This window comes from Leptosomus discolor, chromosome 1 (assembly GCF_034619465.1).
Source record: "Leptosomus discolor isolate bLepDis1 chromosome 1, bLepDis1.hap2, whole genome shotgun sequence".
Lineage (NCBI taxonomy): Eukaryota > Metazoa > Chordata > Aves > Leptosomiformes > Leptosomidae > Leptosomus > Leptosomus discolor.
In genome coordinates this window covers 24173268-24194543 of record NC_141391.1, presented here as the reverse complement: position 1 = coordinate 24194543, position 21276 = coordinate 24173268, and the positions used below count along the sequence as shown (strand labels likewise).

Here is a 21276-nt window from a genome sequence, read left to right as displayed (position 1 = left end):
CCACCCAATATATAGTGTGCATACATACGTGTGTGTGACAACCTGCTCTTATGTCAGCCTGCTTCAGCATCACATCCTTTCTGAAGCCTGACAAAACCCCAAAGGAGAGCATGAACAGAGGTGGAAACGTGAAATGCAACACAAAGAAAAGGGCAGCACTGCAGTTTTTTAAACACTGTCTTCATTTTGAGCAGCCAAGAGAGTGACACCACGGAAGCAGTCAGAGCACCACCTCGAAAAACCCTCCTTCTCCACATTTCCCATTCTTCTTCCTTTTCATTCCTGTCTCCATATTCCATTTGTCCAAATTCAGCTCAAAACACAGCACGTGAAGACAGAGCCTGCAGTTCCTCCGGGTCCCCTGGCACAGCTTCCTCCTCACTCTGTCTCACCCACTGCACTCCCGAGTAAATTCACCTTTTCATACAAGCGCTGCACTGCTGACATCCCTGTGGCTGCGTTCACCCCCGGCTCCACTTCTGCAGGGCTCCTGCCTCGCCACTGAGCCCCATGGAAAGGAGTTTGTGCACCAGGGCTCGCCTTCCTCGGAGCAGTTGTTTGGGTTTATTTTTATTAATTTCAGCAGGTTGAGCCTGGAGCATTGCTGCAACACAGTGAGACCAGTTGGAATCCAAGCCCCTCCACTGGGATGCTGGAAACACACCTCCCACTTAGGCACATCTGCAGATTTGGTATTTTCTGTGCTATTGGGAGAGCAGAGAATTGAGTGGGGCCCAGGACAGCCCCTTCTGAGACCTTTTTGGCAAAGCCCCCTGATTTTCCAGAAAGCTATTGATTAGTAGGTTTTGAGCAGTGCCCAACGAGCGGCAGAGCCACCTCGTGGGGATTTCCTCTCTGTCATCTCTCCCTCCCTTGGTCCCAAGAAGCAGCTTCTCAGCAGCCATTGTGACACCATGTGGTGTCACCGTGATGGCCTTCCGACAGCCCTGGCAGCCAGCTACCCTGTAACAGGACAAAATTCACAGAAGGGCTGTGAAGGCACTGTTACCAAAATACCGGATCAGTAACCCTCTAAGACCAATTTGTAGGTATCAGAAAGTGAGGCATTCTTTATTGCAGCGCTGGGCGCACACGCGAATCTTTTCGCGAAGGTGAGCGCGCTTTTTGGTCGCTTGGTTACAGCCTTTATAGATCTTTCTCATTATACACTCAGCATCTTTCCCCAAAAAGGTGGTGGTGTTCTAGTGATTTCCCAGAAATGTTTTACGTAGGTTCCTTCCCCTTTGAGCATGCTCTATCAAGCAGAACTAAATGGGTCGGTGGTCTTTTGAGGGTCTCTAGGGGTTGTCTGTAGTCTTCCTCACGATGTCCTCTAGTTGAAGCCTCCTGCTTGAGCACAAGCCAAGGCCCCTTTTCTGATGCAACCTCTTGTGTGTTCTGCAACCTTAACAATCAGTCATGTAGACGTTTGCTAGGCTCTCCTTAACATCTGGCAGGTGTAGCTAGCTTTGTCTCCTTGATGTCTCCTTAATGTCTCCTTGATATCTGGAGCTTTGTCTCCTTGATGTCTATCTGGTATGTATAGCTTTGAGGGAGCTCCTGCTGCTTCTGGGTTCCTGCAGTTTCTCTACATTCCTCTTTCATCAACAAACAAGCTATGCAGAGTTTCACAACCCAAAGTTTTTCACATAGTTTCACAACCCCTAATTCAAATGTTAGCAAAACCAAAATTCATACAAAAGTAGAAAACTTCACTTCATCGACACCTCTAGAGGTCACCTGGTCCAAACCCACTGCTCAAGCAGGGACACCTAGAACCAGATGCCCAGGATCATGTCCAGGTAGCTTCCGAACTTTTCCAAGGATAAGACTCCACAACCTCCCTGGGCAACCTGTGGCAGGGCTTGGTCACCCTCACAGGGAAAAAGCGTTTCCTGATGTTCAGGGCAAACCTCCTGTGTTTCAGTTTGTGCCCATTGCCTGTGGTCCTGTCACTGGGCACCACTGAGAGGAGCCTGTCTCCATCCGCTTTGCACCCTCCCTCCAGGTATTTTTACATGTTGATGAGATCCCCCTGAACCTTCTCTTCTCCAGGCTGAATAGTCCCAGCTGTCTCAGCCTTTGCTCATAGGGGAGATGCTCCAGTCCCTTCATTACCTTTGTGGCCCTACATTCAACTTTCTCCAATACATCCATGTCTCTCTTGTGTTGGGGACCCCAGAACTGGATGTTGCACTCCAGGTGTGGCCTCACCAGTGTTGAGTAGAGGGGAAGGATCACCTCTCTCAACCAGCTGGCAACACTCCTCCTGATGCAGCCCAGGATACCGTTCACCACCTTTGCTGCAAAGGCACATTGCTGGCTCATGTTCAACATGGAGTCCATCAGGACCCCCAAGTTCTTCTTGGCCAAGCTGTTTTCCAGCTAGGCAGCTCCCAGCACATATCAGTGCACGGGGCTGTTCCTCCTCCGGTGCAGGACTTGGCAGTTCTCCTTGTTGAACTTCACAAGGTTCCTGTCAGCCCATTTCTCCAGCCTGTTGAAGTCCCTCCGAATGGCCGCACAAGACTCTGGCATATAAGCTACTACTTAGTTTGGTGTTGCCTGCAAACTTCCTGAGGGTACGCTCTGCCCCATGATCCAGGTCATTAATGAAGATGTTGAACAGGACTGGACCCAGTATTGATCCCTGGGGTGCACCACTAGTCACTGGCCTCAAAATAGACTTCATGCCACTGATCACCACCCTCTGGTCCTGGCCATTCAGCCAGTTTTCAATCTACCTTGTCTGCTTATCCAGCCCGTACATGAATGGCTTCTCTGTGAGTATCTTACAGGAGATGGTGTCAAAAGCCTTACTGAAGTCCAGCTAGACAATGTCCACTGCTCTCCCCTCATCTACTTCATTATGGAATTTTACCAAGCTGGTCAAGCACGACTTCCCCTTGGTGAAGCCATGCTGACTGCTTCTGATGATTTCTTTGTCCTTGATGTGCGTGGAGATGGTTTCCAGGATCAGCTGCTCCACCACCTTCCCAGGGGTTGAGGTGAGGCTGACAGGTCTGTAGCTTCCTAGGTCATCCTTCTTGCCCTTCCTGAAGATGGGGGTGGCATGTCCTTTCTCCAGTCCTTGAGCATCTCTTCCACTTGCTGTGATCGATCAAAGATGATCAAGAGTGGCCTTGCAATGACATCAGTCAGCTCCCTCAGCACTTGTAGGTACATCCCACCAGGGCCCAAGGCCTTAGGTATGTGCAGGTTGCTTAAGTGTTCCCTGACCTGATCCTTATCCACCAGGGGTGCATCTTCCTTGCTCCAGCCTTTCCCATCAGTCTCTGGGACCTGGGATTCCCGAAGGCAAATTACTCTACTTTAGTGTGATTTGTTTCCAGATTTATCTGTCGCTATCACCTTATTACCTTTTAGTTGGCTGTAAATGGATTGTTTAATAATTCATTTTATAGATTTTTTAGAGCTGAAACAAGGCTGCCTGGGCAGCAGATCCCCAGGTCTTCCCCTCTGCTCCTCTTCGAGTTGTTTCTTTTGCCCTGATTCATTTCTGTCAAGTGTTTCCACTTTCCATCGACTCTTACAAACAGTTATCACAGGTCTTTAAACAGCATGGGATGAATTTTGTCTTCTGTACCTCAAGTCTCTGGTCACAACTAGTCCTTTCAGTACTGAAATTACAGGAAGAAAAGATGTCGGGTACTTTGTCCACATAGTAAGTAGTTGGGCAATGCTCATTTATGTCTTAAAGACATAACTTTAAACCCTATTTTTTTCTGCTTGTCTACTGTTTCCCTCTCCCTTGGTCCCATGGGAAAGGCCACAGAAACAACAGAGGAAAAAAAAAGGGAAGGAATATTTTTCAGATTAAAAAAGCAAAGAGGCACCAAAGCTGGTGGTCATGAACCCCAACACTCTCCACACACCCCAAGAGCTGCAGGACTGGCGTCGGGAACACAAGGCGAAACTCCCCGGGGCGCGTGACAGAGGGACCTCCGGGGGGGCGCGGGCAGACCGCCGCCTCCGCCGCCGCGGGGATCAGCAGCGGCTCGGGGAACGAACGTGTCAGCGGGTCTCTGTGGCGCAATCGGTTAGCGCGTTCGGCTGTTAACCGAAAGGTTGGTGGTTCGAGCCCACCCAGGGACGGGTCACAACTTTTTCTCCGCCGGGGTCTTTTTTTCCCCCCTCTCCGGGGCCGGGTCCGGCCTGCGCGGCCTTTTTGTCGCTGGGAGCTGCCGGACACCCGGTGTCAGCCCCGAGGCCTCGTCCTGCGCCGCGAACGCGAGGCCGAAATGGGAGTTTGAGCCTCCGTGCGCCCCCTCAAGGGGAGCTGCAAGACAAACAGCCACCACGGGGGTTTCCGTAGTGTAGTGGTTATCACGTTCGCCTAACACGCGAAAGGTCCCCGGTTCGAAACCGGGCGGAAACACCCATTTTTTTTTCCCCCCTCCTCCATTCGCCGCCCGGATGTCACATTTCCCCATCGCTCGCTTAAAGTGGGGGCTGGGGGATTATTTTGAAGACTTGGCTCATTGCCTCGCACAAGCATCCCCTCTGCAAACAGGCTTTTGCCCTATCTGCTTGGAAGGGGGACACAGAGAAGGAGAAAGGAGCCTGAGCTGAAGTGGTCCGAACATCATTAGAAAACTTTGGACAAAAACTTCAAAAGTAGCACAATTCCACCACCAAATGACAGCATTTTCACTGCTTACCCCCGAACGCTCATAGGTGTAGGTGATGTTTTGGCTGGACATAATGCCAGTTGATTGTAATACCCATGGTGCTGCAGCACCAAGCATTTAAAAAAAAATCTCATCTTCCCCTGGCAAAGCAAGGCTTGAAGGTAGATGGAAGAAGAAAAAATATTCACTGAAATAGCTTAAAATGCTATCTTAGAACATTCAAATGCGCAACTTCTTTCTCAGAGCTTTCCCCATTACTTAAATCACTTGCTCTGCTACACAACCAGAAAGTGCAAGCCAGCAAAAATATGGATACTAAAAAATAAAAACACCTACACAAAAGAGTTACAGCATGGAAGAACTGTAAAACACTGCTTAAAAGCTCAAATACATATTTCATACATAAAAATTACAGGCCATCCTCTCTCTAAGCCAAAGAAGTGGAACACACAGTCCACTAGCAGTGTGACATGAAATAATCTGGGGCTTTCCTACTCTTCAGCTCTCTCCCTCTCTGGCACTGACAGTGAAAGTTTCCACAACAGGACCAGTCGCCAGGACCAAAGTTCATTTTGCTAGCATCGAAAGCGGAGATGCTTCCTTACCAGACATGTCCATGGCGGGTTTCCCAGGGTATTGCCAAGCCTTCCAGCTCACGGGTCATTTTAACATGTTGCCTACCTGCCCTGTTTCTAAATCGGACAGGATTACAGCTAGCCCAAACTCTGGGTTGGGCATCATAGAAACCCCTTTGGGTAGTAATTTACAGGAAAGAGTGATATAGACCCTGTCGTGAGGGTTTCCTCAGCCTCCCTCTAGCAAAGGTAAGCTGGAGGCACCCAGCCCCCAACAGGTAGGCCAGGCCGCCTTCTTTACACTCCTTCCCCAGCATTCACTCTCCTTTGTGAGCCCCATGGCTCCACCGTGTTCTCCAGCACTGTGCAGCTTCAGCACCTCTCTCGTAAACAACTCCACTGCGTTGGTGCACAGGGCAAAACTAAGCACGTTGCAAACTTCACCAGCCTTGTAATCCCGTTAACCTTACTCTCTTCCTTGCTCTGTCTGCACGCTGCCTCAGGTCTATGCTTAGCTCTTCCACTCCGAGACTGAATCCTGGCGGACTTTAAAGCACTGCACCCACTTAGAGCTGCATAATCTGCTCAGAAGGTAACACGCTTTGCTCCGAGCACGAAGGGGCTCACACGGAGAACAGCAGCTGTTTAGCTTTGCAAAAGGAACACAGGCAAGACACAACCACTCTCATTGATACATTGTCAGGAAGGGAATAATTATTTAAAGCAAAAACCAATGCTGGAAGAAGAATAAATGGCAACAGCCAGCCATGAAAAACATCAGGATCAAAGTCAGATTTGTAATCAGCACCACAGTGAATTTCTAGAACAGTGCTCCAGCTAAAAATCCATCTAGGCAGCTCCTTTGCAGATGGGCTGGTTATTGTAGGCAGGATGTGAGAAGGCGGTCCTTTTTTGTCCCTGTACTCTTTGATAAAAAACGCTTGAATGTATCATGAAGTAGTAAGATGTGAATCAGAGTGCTACCTCCACTGTAGAGCTGATCCTGAACCAAAAGCTGTAAATCTAAGTGCCACAGCTGTGCCTTTCCCAAACCAGAAGATACAGACTGACAAGATTATGTGATGCAAGAGGTGAAAAAACATGTAAAATATAATCCCTTTGCGTGCTCAAAGCCATTACTTTTGGAGATTTATCCTGTAGCACTGATAAAACCTCAAAAATACAATGACTAACTTCTGCTCACTAATCGTATTTGCTATATGCCCACCTCACGCGTTTTAGTTGACAGAAGACTAATACAATACTTTAAATTCTCTTTATGGCAAATAAAAAGCTGCATTTTAAAACTAGTCTCGAAACAGAAAGTCTAGTAGCCACCAAATTCCAAATGGTTTCTTTGGTCACGGGTTTCAATCTCAGCTGAATGCTCACTTGCGCAGGATCAGAGGCAGTAAAACATTTATGGAAACAGACAAATCTGCACAGCATCATCTTCAGTTAACTATTTCAGAAAAAAGGCAGCGAAGAACTTGCAGCACTACCAGATTTAGCTTCATACTTGAATCTCAAGTGCTATTTATTTGCTCTTGGAGCTTCTGTACATTTGTACCCACACTGTATCACACACAGCTGCAAACCGAGGACTCCTAACATCTGTTTGCTGAGGTGCTGCCAGTGGTGACCAGAGATTCTTGCTTCTATCTAGGCAACATGCACAGCAGATGTGCCCCCACACCCTTCCCTGCTATTAACCTGATTATAATCCTTTCCACCAGGACTTTCCCTCTTCTAGTGGGGGTCTCTTCCTCACATGGCCTTACGCATTCTGCATCACTCACCCTGCGGTCAGTGTCACCTCCAGGGACAGTGGTGAAGGAGTTCCCACTTCACAGCTGCAGGTAGCTGCAATCCAGTTGGTCACAGGTGGTATCTACACCTGAGAGCAGCTCCCCACTGCTTGGGGAAACCTCTGCAACAAGTAGCTGGGGTTGGGAAGACAGACCACTTTTCAGCGGTTTGCATATATAGAAACCACAAGCTGGAAAACTCCGCAGGAAAATCCTATCACCCCCCTCAAGTCTTGCAGAGGCACCAATTTTATTCACTGATAAATCAAACTCTCGTTTTGGTCAGCATTTTTTTTTTTAATAAGGGAATTCACAAACAGGCAAACATTTCACCAGCAGTACACCAGCACTTTACATTCAGAACCCACTGATTTGTCTTCTATCATAGCATTACCAATCACAACATTTAAAACAAAGAAGGAGTTCAAGTTCTTTACAAAGACTTCCATTTCAAGACTGAAACCATCAACTGTCTGAAGTACCAGTTTGAAAAACATGTACGTAATCGCAACAGAAATAGCTTGGAAAGGTGAGTCCAGCGCCACTGATAGTTTTGCAAACATTTTTGGAACCTGGTTCAAGCAATATAAGACCATTTAAATCTGTAGCCATACTGTAGTAACAATTATGTTCAACTGCCCTTACTGGAAAAGTAAGACTGAGGACTTAAATGTTTTGAACTTGGGATGCAGAACAATGAAAAAATGCAGAATACCTCTAAAAATGGCTGAATCAAAGGCGTGCTGATAAAATCCTTGTCATTTCCGAGCACAAGAAAAATGTACAGCTCATTTAGCTTATAATACCCTCAGCTCTGTGCCTATGAATTTAAAAAAGACTCCCATCTAGCAAAACAAAAGCTATACAAATCCAGAAACACCAAGATGTGAATCCCTCTGTCTACCCACATTTTCCATTCCTTTCCTCCTACTGACCTTCCCTCTCCTTGGCACTATCACATACGGACAGGGGTGCGCTGCTCTAGCCACGAAAAACTCCTAGTGACAACCGTAATGGGTGCTAAATTACAGTTAACTTCAATTCTTTTATTTTTATTATTCTATTTAATTCTTTTATGAAGTATTTTATTAGTGATTTTACAGCTATGAATAACTAAAAGTTACATCTGATCCTCTCTTAGCGCTCAAACTCTGTCCCAAATCTCAGTAATTTTACTTAAAAAAATAACCTAGCTTAGAAGAATATTCTGCCAAATTATGTTTTCAGTTACCCAGGATGAAAACCCAGTACGTGCTGTAACTTTAAACAGGAAAATTTCTACTATGGATCCAAGGGGTGTATCCATCAGGATGAGCCTGTAGCACAGCAATTCTGGGAAGATCAGAGCTCCTAACAGACTACCAGCCTCGAGTTTAGTGTTGCAAATTTATCTTTGTATCAAAGGATGCAAACATCCCCGACTACAGAAGGTACTTTTTTAAAATGTTGGACAAAATTTCAGGAGCTTGGTGCTCCTGTAAAATAAATCACTACTACCTAAATAATACTTCTTACACCATTACGTCATCAAGACCACTGAAGTTTATTATTCCACAAACTCAGGAGAATATAGGTAAGTCTTCCATAATAAAAGCAGCAAAAATTAAGACTCATAAGAGCTTTTAATTAAAAATCATCATCGTATCTGACAGCTAAAATAACTGCTTCTCAGAAAAATAAAATGCATTAAAACCTTAATTGTCTGCTACAATAAAATTTTAAGAAAAAAAATACCTCAAAGGTAAATTGTTCAAGTACAGCCAGTGTGCAATTAAACTAGTTAGAAAATATAATTTAATAGTGCTTTGTTTCAAAATATACATAATATTGAAAAATATTTAAAACAAATAAACCGAATATTTACCAAGTTTCAAACAGAGTTTCATCAAAATGAGGTAAATCTATGTCACCTGCCATTGAGCTTGGTGCTGAAATGGAGAACAGGTCTTCAAGGATATCTTCCCTTGTAGGACTTTCAAAACCAAGTTTTTTCACATTGGGTTTGCTTATTGTATGAAGTTCCGAATTACTGTCCTTCACAGGACTGTAATAATTGTGCTCCTCACTTGTCATTGCTGCCTGTGGCACAGCGGTCTTCTCCTCAGACACTGTCGTTGCAACACTGCTATCCACCATCTCCATATACATACATTCATCTTCACTTTTTGGAGCCTCTAAGGAAGCAACAGTTGAAGTGGGGGACAGTAATTCCGCCAGTATTTCATCACTGTTGTTACGGCTGATGCACCCAGACACAGAGTTCGCACAAAATTCAGATTCATTATCTGCAACATCAATCTGATGCTGCAGTTCTCTTAAAAAGCTCTGCAATAATTCACTGTCACTGTGAGATTCACCCTGTGACGGGGTGCTTACATCTCCACTCACAGGTTTTTCATGTTTCATTTGTTCCACTGCTAGCCTATCCAATGAAGCCAACTTCTTCTTTTTAGCATTAAGTTTTTTTAGCAGTTTTAAGCGAAGTTTTTTTGTTTTGTCACTGTCTGACTCTTCTGCCTTCCCGGAGTTATAGTGAGGTGAATGGAACTGAGTCACTTTACCCAAGGTACCCAACGTACTTCCTGACTTATTCAAAGTTGGACCTGCAATAGTGGTATGCCTGCTTTGAGGAAATCCTTTGAAATTTGATAAAGGATGAGTATTACTACTCTGAGGAACCACTGACTTTGGGGTCCCAGTTGTTTTGTTCATACCTCTGCTTTGAAATCCACCAAAGTTACTTGCTCCTTTAACTGGCAACCTCACTTCACTTATTTTTTGCATGGAGGGAGTTTTGGAACTTCTCTCATTCTTGAGAGCTGAGGCACTTGAAGGCATAAAAGAAGTATTCTTGCTTAATAATTTCTTTACCCAGCTTCCTACAAATCCTCTTTTCTGGTCTTTGCGTGAAGGCTGCTGAAAGGAATTACTGGCAGCAGAAGAATTGGCAACCTGAGAATTAACTACAGTTTTCCTTGCATCTTTCAAGTCAGGTGATTTTTGTGTAATACTCTCTACCTGTGACAACTTCTTGTTTAGCTGCAGTTCTGAATTTAATCCATGTTCTCTGTTAGGTAAATTAGTTCTGTCATCTGTTCTTTGAGCAAGTGATGAGTCAGATGGGTCAGGGTCATGTTTTTTGGGCACGGGAGGAGTAATAGTTGCTGGGTTCAACTCTTCTACGGGTAAGCAAATGCTGGAATTCTCATATAACATGCATTTATTGTTCATAGTTAGACTAGCTCCAGCAAATTCTCCTGTAGATGGAGTGTTAGGTGAAAAAGCTGACTCCTGCTGTTGCAGTGTGCCCATTTCAAGAACAAGGTTATTTCCCACCATCTGTCCATTCGGCAGCAATTTACCTTCTGAGTCAACTTGAATTTCTTCAAGCATCAGTGTTACAAGATCATCAGGTGCCATGTTTTCTAAACCGTGATGAACAATACTTTCATCTTCAGCTACTTGCTGCTGTTTCTTATCTGGAGTTCTCACAGAATCCTCTTTGAGATGGTCTGCAGGTATTTTGTCTACAGCGTTATCAAACCCAGAGTGCAACACTGTGGAATTTGACTGTACATTATTAAGAGGAAAATCTTCAACATTTTTATTCTGGAACCATGAATTCAGTTCTTCTGGCACATGGGACATTTTCTTTTCCCAGATAACAATATGAATCTCTGAAGGAGGAACTTCAAATCCTTTGTGCCTCTTGCAGTATGGCCCCTTTAAATCATCACATTCAAGCCAAGTTCCTGAAAAATAAATAGCAACCAGTGTAGAGACTTAGAGACTTTTAAAATGGAAGTCACTCTCCTCAGACTCAAATATCTTTATTAACCCATTCCCCTGACAAGCAGAAAATAAAAGGTTTTTTTCTCCATTCTGTATTACATCAGAGAAAACCAGAGATTTCCACTGTAAAAAGAGCAAACAGAAGCAGAATTTGCAGCAATATTATTACAGGTCAGAGTAGGTCAACCAAAACCAAAGTTGCTTTTTTTTTTTTCGTCTGAAAATATCCCACACAGGTCTGAAGGAAGAATCACCTCTCAGTACGTTTCCCTGTACACTTTTACATTGTCTGGGTGGGAGGCACGGAAGTTTAAGAGAAACTGCTCATTTTAATAATCTACCTCATCATCTGCAAATTGTTCATAGATCATGAGCAAATATCTCACAGCTTTAAGAATTTAAAAATAGAAATGTGTAATGTATAGGATGTTCCTAACTAGGCACTTCCCATCTGCTGCTTCTTCCTATTTCTTCTTAAACTCTGGCAGTATGATTTAGACAATTTTCACGTTGTCACAACACTCCATAAGACTGCACTCCATTCTCTCTACAGAAGTATGAAAATCAACGTATCAACCTTTCACCTTCTCTGATTATGGAGTTCCCATCAATAGTACAACCATCATATCATTATTAATGTTTCTAACATGGATTTGTGCCTCCCACCCCTCAGGTCCAGTAAAGTTCAGAAATTAAAAGAAACTTCAGTAACACTGGTAGTTCCACAGGTTCCCTTGCCTTCCGCCAAGACTGGATTAATCACTGGCTTCAGAATAACCAATACCATTTATTCCACGGCCACGCTTGGGCTGTATTTTTTAACTTTCACAAAGTTACGAAGGGAAACAACTCTACCCAAATAACTTCTGGCAGCAACTACAGTGTAGGACAGAACACTGCTGAACAAATCAGTTAAACCAAACTGAAATCTTCATCCTGAGTTACAAAGTTCCCACAATTATTCACAAATTTTTTATATGAAATTTAGAATACAGACAAAAGAAATCCTTGTTATTATATATGGACTGTTAAGACTATTGCAGTAACCCATAAAATAGTATTTAATGTAGACCCACGAAGTACTATAAAAGAATTGATGGTTCTTACCATCATGATTCAAAGACCAGGTTATGAAGTGCTTCTTATCTGTCTGATACTGAACAATAGATGTTATTTGGTAGGTGTCATCTTCAAACTGAAATGAATAGCTCTTCAGGTTGTTATGTGGCAAGCCTTCTACAAAATGTAACGCTAATACTGAGGATACTCTAACAAAGAAACAATAAAGAACCAGTTTATTACAACAAAATAGTGGCAAAGGTTCCTAATGAAAAAGTGAGGCATCTCAAAGAGTATGTAGTTCTACCCTTACTAGTCTACTTCCACACAGGACTCTTGACTACTCTACAATCTGAAGAGATAAGAATACCCCAACTAGATATTCCAATTTGTTACAGATTAGGGGGAAAAAAGCACCACCACATATGCGATTCTGGGAGTGGGGAAAAGGTGGGAAAAAACCAGAAGACCACTGTGCCATAACCACAGTAAGAAAGGACATTGTTCTCAAGTCAAGCTAGTAAACATGTGATCAAACAACAATGTTATCCACCAACGGCAGGGGTTGTGAAAAGGCTGACACTGGATATCAGTTGTCTGTATTTACTACTTAGTATTACATATTTATGACCTGGCTCAAACACATGTGCTGGTCAGCATGTTAAACACTGCTCTATGTTTCATGTTTACTAAACACTATTTGCCATTTCAGCATTTAAGAATGAACTAAAAGTCTTTAAAACTTTAGAATCTCTGTAAACCCAAGATAACAATTTGGTTTTGCAAGTGATAAGTTCAATAAATGAAGTTTCAGAACTGTATGTATTTTATTTTGAAGCTCTCTTATTCAAACTTACTTTTCCAAAATCATCTGTCGTCTTTGAGATGTATCACTACAGCTATTACACGGCCCAACATGAATAGCATTAAGTGGATGCCAATCAGGGATTATATTTGTGAATGTTGTTAGTGTTTTCCTACACCTGGACACACACACACAAAAAATAAACAAACAACAAAAAACCAAAAAATAGTAAGTTGAGCTGTTGATCAGAAAACAGTAAATAAATATACACACTTTACCAGGAGAAAAAAAGTTATAAAAACGTTGTAACAAAGCCAAATTCTATTCATATTCATGCCATTTGTGTGAATTCCAGTGTGACTGCATCTCATCCAAGTCAGCACTGAATTCAGTTCTGCCAAACAGTATCAGTCACCATTTGCTTTCAGCAGCTCTGTGGCCTTCAGTTTCACATTATTTGCTCTTTCTCCCTTCGTGTGTTATCTCGTTTCCTCTCCAACATAAGACAGAGCTTGTACCAGGATCCACATAATTTATTAGCTAATATGGAATCTCAAGGAGAAGGAAGCAGTAACAAATTACCTCAAAATCCACGTTATACAAGGTCTTGTTTTCAAAAAAAAGAGTACATTCAGAGCAGAGATGATACAGAGGTTATATTGTATGAAAATACAATGTACGGGATATTAAAGTGAAATAATGCAGTATATTCATTCGTTAGCCACAGAAAGGACTTCTTTTATATAGTCAACCTAACCTAAACTTTTCAACTTTTTAAAAAAACACAGTATGTCACAAAAGCTTTTGAAGACATCGTATTAACCAGGACTACACATTAGCTGGCAGTGTAACAGATAGCGTTACTCTCATCTCACTTTGGGATCTAGAATTGTGTTGTATAAACCTAAGATAGGGGAGAGAAACAGGTACTTGTCAAGTAAAGTGTGCTGTCTTCTGAAGGTGTCTCTCTTTTTCTGCTGACTCTAAAAGGAGCCTAAATTACTAGCTTGTACCTGCAGCTACACAGAACTAAATCGATTCTCAAGAAATTACTTCCCTGTAATATTATTTTAAAATAGATAAATTATGTGAGAGAATGTCTAATTCTTTGTAACCCAAAAGAATATTACAGATATTCTTCAACAGCAAAGTTGAAGTACAAAGAGTACTAGGCATATATTCTTTAGAACCACAACAATTTGTATACTTTGAATAAAATATCAGAGTGAGCATGGCCAGGGACTCACACAATTACCTATTACTTCTTTCCTAACTAATAACATGGTTTCCTAAGACACAACATAGCAGTAAACTACTTGCAAACACTAGCTTAAAATAGTGGATCATGTAAAACTTCACCAACAAGCTTAAGCTGTACAAAACTTTGAGACCTGAAGAAAATCAACTATTATATGCAGATTTAAAAAGGTAAGTTAGAACAGTTATAAAGAAGTTACTTAAATAAAAATCTCACCGGTCCTGGTATTTGTTGCCACAACATACACATTCAAACTTCCATACGAATGAATGCAAGAATAGTTTCTCTGCTTGTTGATCCAGTTTTAAGAGTAAAGGGAGTGCAAACACTGGACTCTCCTCTTTACCTTCAAAGACGGGGCAGAAAAAACAGTCACTGAATATTTGAAGTCAGCTTTCAGTACTTCGAAAAGGAAGAAGATAAGCTTATTTCTATGGCTTTATTTCTAATCCTCACAGCAGAGGGAACGATCCATGTCATTGGGTTGTTATCAACGACAATTTCATGACTATGGCATAGTTACAAAGACGAGAACATGCTCTCTAAAAAGTCAAAAGCAGTCAAGGGACAAATCAGCTGATCACACTATAAAGTATGTGTATGTCACCAATAAAAACAAATGTATTTGCAAACTGTCTTGTATGCCTATGCACATAGGTATTTTTATGTACTGACATACAAGGCTTTACAGGTAGAGTTTTCTGAAAGCAAATACCAAGATGCTGTGCTAATTACTTACCCCAGTCACATCTAAGCTGAGGCTGAAGCTGTGTAAACATTCTGTTTCTGATTTCATTGAGATGAGATTCTGCTTTTGGAAGAACATCTAAAGAAAAAAACCACATACGTCTTCATGTACAACACCCCACCCTTTCACATACACGTGTACCCCTGTTTTCTGCAAACTGATGCCTCATGTTGACCCATACTTGCCTAAAAAGTGCTGGTAAAATGGCCAATGCTTGGTATTCATTGATTTGAAAATCAGAGAAGAATTTACACAAGTTATACACATTTTACTGCAGTCTGCTAACCAGAAATTACTTGACCTGACAGATTATGGCTAAGAGCATGTACCAGCAGTTAGACAGCAACAACATTTAAGGATAGTGCAATCAGACATTACAAACCCTGGAGATTTGGAGATTAAGAATAGATTTTAAAATCTACTCTTAAAAGTGCAAAAACTTTACTTACATGCTTTCCAATTATGTCATACAATCCATAATAAAACATTTAAAGGTGATGTTCCAGATTAAATCCCAATTTCCTAAATCAGCCTTTAAAATACTAGAAATAATTTTTAAAAGTGTACTTTATATATCTTTATATGTATTTTAAATTTGCAAGTTACTTGTTTCTGCAAAAACACATTCTTTAAGCACAAGCAAGAACATAACTTCTACTATACAATTATGATCATAACCTGCACAAATTAAAGGAAGGATTTAGAACAGCTGTTGAAACTATTTATCACTTATAAAATTTATGTATATAAAAAAGGTAAAACGAAGTTTCCTGCAGCTCAATTGCTTTTGATTGTTTCTAAAAACAATGGTATGTAAAAGATGCTGAAAAATAACAGGGGAGTAGAATAAATACTACACCTATTCTCCACAACAATACTCTTCATGCAATCCCCTCTCCACCATAGCCCAAATAAACTAATTTGTTTTGCAGCAATTCCTGGAAATGAAAAGGTTTAGTTTATCTCAAACTACACTGTATTTCAACAGCTAACATCCACATTTGAGGGTTCTTGCACACCAGAGCTCCTTTGCAAACACAGCACAACAGATGGGAAAGAAAAACATCTCAGATAGGTTCTGTGGTGGCAGAAGGCTTCCAGGTAATAGATGAAAACCTAAAATCAAGCAGCTTGACTTTCTGGCAAGCAGAGTGTATGAACTACTTCAGAATCTTTTCGGAATATTTTTTTTCCTCTGTAAAATAGCATGTTTTCTCTGCCACAGGGTGGATTAAACCATTTTTGATAGACCTATTACTTTTCCTAGGAAATATATGACATTCTTCAAGTTATATAATGCTCTTCTGGGTCTATAGTCTATATATTCAAACACACACTTTTCATAGAATGGTAGGAGTTGGAAGGGACCTCTGGAGATCATCTAGTCTAACCCCCCTGCTGAAACAGGTTCACCTGGAGCAGGTCGCACAGGATCGCATCCAGGTGGGTTTTGAATATCTCCAGGGAAGGAGATATTCACAACCTCCCTGGGCAGCCTGTTCCAGTGCTCTGTCACCCTCAATGTAAAGAAGTTTTTCCTCAAAAACATCCCTTTTCCTCAAATGTATGTTGAAAAAAAATTTATGGAAGGTACTGGCTAACCAGAGGTCTGTATTAATTCTCTAGCAGATGATCTCTTAGAAGCCTAAACTTAGGACATCAATGGGTCAGTTCAAGAGTAACATTTTGTGATGGTTACACTGTTATGCAGTAGAGATGACTGTTTATTGCCTCTTCTCATTTTGACCTCAGACCTGCATTTTCCCTGAGAATTAGAACTATTCATAGACTAATCACAGAATGCTTTGGGTTGGAAGGGACCTTAAAGACCATCTAGTTCCAATCACCCTGCCATGGGCAGGGACACCTTCCACCAGTCCAGGTTGCTCAAAGCCCCATCCAGCCTGGCCTTGAACACTGCCAGGGAGGGGACAGCCACAGCTTCTCTGGGCAACCAGTGCCAGTGTCTCACCACCCTTAGAAGAATTTCTTCCTTGCATCTAACCTAAATCTCCCCTCTTTCAGTTTAAAGCCATTACCCCTCGTCCTATCACTACACCCTAATAAAGAGTCCCTCCTCACCTTTCCTATAGGCCCCCTTTAAGTACTGGGAGGCCGCTATAAGATCTCCCCAGAGCCTTGTCTTCTCCAGGCTGAACAACCCCAACTCTCTGTCTGTCCTCATAGGGGAGGTGCTCCAGCCCCCTGATCACCTTTGTGGCCCTCCTCTGGACTTGGCCCAACAGGTCCATGTCCTTCTTGTGCTGAGGGCCCCAGAGCTGGACACAGTACACAGGTGAAGTCTCATCAGAGAAGGGCAGAGGGGGAGAATCACCCCCCTCAACCTATTGGCCACGCTTCTTTTGATGCAGCTCAGGATACAGTTGGCTTTCTGGACTCCGAGAGCACATTGTGGGATCACGTTGAGCTTCTCGCCAACCAACACCCCCAAGCCCTTCTCCTCAGAAAAAACAGACCTTAGTTTAAGAGTCTTAAACTGAATACACAGTACAGAAGATGATCAAATGCCATACTAGCAGATTACAGTGACACTTCCTCCTCTGACTCCACCTGTGCTGCCTGGAATGTTGCCCCCAACTGCCCATCACTGCCCTTGTGCTTGGAGGTTACAGTCCTTGAACCTGTTAAGCTGCACATGTGAGTACTCACTAACCCTTTCCAGACAATACGAACCAGGTTAATGTGTTTGACTAATTTTGACTCAAACAGGTTAGGAAGCACCATCATCCACAGCACAGCTTGCAGACCTCAGGAGAAGCATTCCTTCAATGAGTGCAGCTGGAGCCAGAAGAGAACATATGTTCCCAGCTTTACTACTTTGGTGTGACAAGGCAACTGCCCATTTATACAAGGATATAAACCACAACATAAATTATTTTTAAGGTTAAGATTAGAACAACAGCCTAGTATGTTAACCAACAGAGGGGAAGGAAACAAAGTGAGGCTCAATTACACAAACAATTCTGAAATTCTCTATGTGGGATACGACAAAAAAATTCAAGAGATGCTTAGCATTTAATGCTTTCAAGGCGTTCATGTTTGGCCCAAGAAAAACCATTTCAGTGGTTACCAGGATTCTGTTAGATAAAGCACACTACTCTGCAAATTCATGGTAATGAGCTGTAACTTACTCTTTTGTGATCTTGAAATAGAATGGAGGCACGCTGAAGTGCACTGTACTGAATCCCACATATTTGTAGCAGATCAGATTAGTCTGAATATGAAGAAACAGCAGCTAAATTTACTCACCTTTTACTTTACTCCTTTTACAGGTACTCAGAAGCGCAGTTGCTTGATTATATTTCTTTAAGAGTTTCCACAGTAAGCATTTTCCATCATTATATTCTTCTGCTAGAGCAAATTTTAATGTTTCTAAGTGTACCAGTGCTGACAAAATACAATCTAACCAACAAAGATTATGCACATTTCTCCACTGAAGACATAAATCTGTGTTATTAGTGGAAACTTTATCATCTCTGAGCAAAACTTCAGATGCTGTTGAGCAAAGTTCAGAATTTGGCAAGAGTTGTGTTCTGGGACTAGATGTCTTAGGTGGACTTTCTTGACAGTTGTTGGTGTTGGCAGTTGTTTCAAAGTCCACCTTCTGCATGCAGGACTCCACTTTGTTACTAGGTTTTTCCTGGTCATTTTGTAACACATCATGTAGACTTGACTTCGGAAGACACAAGCTATTCTGATAGCATTTGACAACAGGGTCTGTATTAACAGCATGATCAACATTTACCACATCACTAGTTCTTGCTTTTTTTGGATGTGATTCAACAGAAGAAGAGTCACTGATATCACAGAATTTCCTTTTCTTATGAGTAGATGGAACTTGATGGTTTTCTGAACCAGCAGATGTAATTATGCTGTTTAATGGTTTATAACCAAGTGGGTAGATACACTAAAGGAAAGAAAGAAAGTTACAGTGAAATTTACAGAGCAATTTTGGATGAACAAGAGCTAAAAAAAGTAAAAACCATACTCTTAAAATGGAATGTAGGACTTCCGTAAAGTGGTATTTTAATGAAATCAACACATAAATTCAACATATGTATGTCAAGAAGGGTGGTTTTATCCAACCACTGTCTTATAACCAATTGTGAAGCAAATACATTAGTAGTGATAATCAATGCTTCTTTTTAGTAAATGCTTCCAACCCCTGAAAACAACCTAATTTTGCTAAGGAGAGTCCTCTTCTCTTATTCTTCTAAATCCACTCTTTTAAGGTACAGATTTGGCATTACCATCTCATGCCTGAGAGACTACTAGTGCCAAAATTGGCAGGTTATCTTTCAGGCCAGCCAGATGCATTAGACCGGGTGTTGGTAGGGTCTTACATACACAGCTATTCTGCAACCAGAATATAGTAAAATCACTATTACAAATCTCCAGAAGGGTACTATGATTATTTAAAACCAGGGAGGCATGGGAAAAAACTCGAAGGCCCATACCTAGTCTAGTCTCTACTAATTCAAGGGCACCAGTCCACTGCTATACCCTCCCCATATGCATGGAGCAGTGGAGAAGGGAGAGGCAGCAAAATCACAACTCGGCACAGAAATCCAGCTAAGGTTAAACTTACTAAGCGGGGAAAAAAAAAAAAAAAAGAAAAAAAAAGAAAAACATTGTCATGGTAATTACAAATCTCTTTGCATTACCCAGACTTAAAGAAGAGAAAATGGAATGCTCACACCTGCAAGAGTCATGTATTAGTTACATGGATCATCAAATTTCACCTTGTACTCTCATTAGTACAAAGATTTATTTAGTACCACTTGTGTTCCCTTGTTATGTAAGTGAAACTCTCCTTTGTTCATTTTAATCTACTCTCTTTAATTCTTTAGGGTAGCTAACTATGCCGAAACACTGCACGCACACAGGCTAGTTATGTTTTTGTCTATATACAGGCAAACATCATCCAGCACATGGACTCAAAGGGGCTCTGTTTCAACAGCCTGCTTACCACCAACAAAAGCTAGAACTTAAAAAGGTGTAACTGCTGGAGGTGAAGGCCTCCGCACAACCAAACAAAACCGTTAGTGTAATACCTGAGGATTTTCACAAAGAAAAATAGACTCTTCAAAATTAATGCGGTAAGTTCGTAAAACCTGGATCTGGCCCTTCTCTTTGCAGACTGGACAATACTCATGTGCAGTTGTTTCCACAGGATTACAGTTCTAAAACCAAAAAAAAAAAAAAAAAAAAAAAGGAAAAGCAGCATAAATTTATGTATTTCATGTATTATCCCAAGGTAAGACATACATACATACCAAAATAGAAAAACAACGTGCAACTTCTAAATATAATACCTAAGACAATATAAAAAAGTAAACTGGACTTTTTTTTTAATATTTATTAAGACATATATTTATAAGGTAGAGTGTTCTAAATAAATTTATCTTTTGATTTAAATATTCAAATATTTAATAAGGTATGTTTAACAACACAATTATGCAAAATTTCATTCCACTTGAACCAAACCACAGGACACAATGCCAGGGAACACAAGCTCAGATCTTCAAAGGACAAATCAATTTTCATAGGAATGCAAACAGTTGTAAAAATAGTGCCAGTAAAAAAAACACAGGCACATATTTACTTAGAATAATCTTTCGCCATTGTTATAGATTTCCGTGGAAAATAATTTTGAGAATTTTTTTGGTAAAATTAAGACCAATTAAAAATGTCTCAAAGCAGAGAAAAATATGAACTTTGCACACATGTAAAACAAGTTTCAACTGACTTTTCCCAAATACCCCACCATGGGGAGTGTCGATTTCCCTATACCAGTCCCTTCTCCAATCACTTGCAAACCATTTGTAGTCTTCTGGGTATCCATCATTCTGAGTCACTGGCTAACTTATGTCACTTGTAACAATGTCATGACCACTAAGGATTTTCAAAGACTCCTGAAAAATAAGAAGTGGATAAAAGAATTAAAGAAAAATTAGATTAAATTTGGGGGAAAAAAAATATACCAACAATAATGCAGCCTGTATATTCTGTGGAAATTAATTCAGAAGAGTACTTTCTTAACTGAAAATACTTATTTTCTAGTGCAGATCATGAACTCAAAACTTTAAATTAACTCACATAATAGATTTAACAGCTTTAGGCCCTGAATTTGCAAGCTTATCTATTCTTTAGAAGGAATTCCTTAGAAGCACTCTACAAGGTCTCACATATTTTCCAAGTGCACTATACTTTGCAGAAATGTAGATGTCTTGTCTGGGCGTCTCAGCTTACTGCATCTAACCCTCAGAAAGAACGAACTTCTTTAAAAATGGCTACAGTAAGATCCGTTATAGACGGCTGCTGAGGAACATTAAAACACTCAACCAACCAACCAACCAAACTCCACTGTCGCATCTTTCAAAACCGCGAATTTGTTGCATAACAAATGAATAAAAGTTTGTCCTGCAAATGTAACTATTTTTAACAGAAGGTCATCCTGCTGTTACTGTCACTTTTTGGAAACTCCTACTAATGTTATTTTAACAATGTTACAGATTTCCTAGGAAACTAAAGCTCTCCCACAGTTATCATTGCTAT

The 21276-nt window shown here is 41.3% G+C and overlaps 1 protein-coding gene and 2 non-coding genes across 4 annotated transcripts; 2 read left to right on the top strand and 1 right to left on the bottom strand.

The window, feature by feature from the left end:
• Positions 1-4042: 4042 nt before the first annotated feature.
• TRNAN-GUU (transfer RNA asparagine (anticodon GUU)) lies at positions 4043-4116 on the top strand. Its single transcript has one exon. It is a non-coding gene; the product is annotated as a tRNA-Asn (tRNA).
• Positions 4117-4326: 210 nt separating this feature from the next.
• TRNAV-AAC (transfer RNA valine (anticodon AAC)) lies at positions 4327-4399 on the top strand. The gene has a single exon. It is a non-coding gene; the product is annotated as a tRNA-Val (tRNA).
• A 4163-nt stretch (positions 4400-8562) lies between these two features.
• USPL1 (ubiquitin specific peptidase like 1) lies at positions 8563-20623 on the bottom strand. Of its 2 annotated transcripts, none has more exons than XM_009954994.2 (8): positions 20468-20623; positions 19773-19901; positions 17968-18625; positions 14689-14775; positions 14166-14295; positions 12744-12869; positions 11935-12095; positions 8563-10787 (listed from the first exon to the last, which is right to left on the bottom strand). In XM_009954994.2, the coding sequence occupies exons 1-8, from the start codon at positions 20564-20566 to the stop codon at positions 8896-8898; spliced, it is 3282 nt and encodes a 1093-aa protein (XP_009953296.2). In that variant the 5' UTR covers positions 20567-20623; the 3' UTR covers positions 8563-8895. The 2 variants fall into 2 exon arrangements, with proteins under 2 accessions (XP_009953296.2, XP_086332468.1); XM_086476342.1 differs by having other exon boundaries at positions 20539-20572.
• Positions 20624-21276: the final 653 nt, after the last annotated feature.

Bases quoted from the DNA above. Each gene is read 5' to 3' on its own strand.
- USPL1 (XM_009954994.2), bottom strand. From the start codon at position 20,566: ATGATGGATACCCAGAAGACTACAAATGGTTTGCAAGTGATTGGAGAA. The intron at 12,870-14,165 runs GTGAGATTTTTA...GTGTGTGTCCAG, and splicing joins GGCAACAAATACCAGGACCG to GTGTAGGAAAACACTAACAA. The intron at 10,788-11,934 runs GTAAGAACCATC...TTTATTTTTCAG, and splicing joins CTGGTCTTTGAATCATGATG to GAACTTGGCTTGAATGTGAT.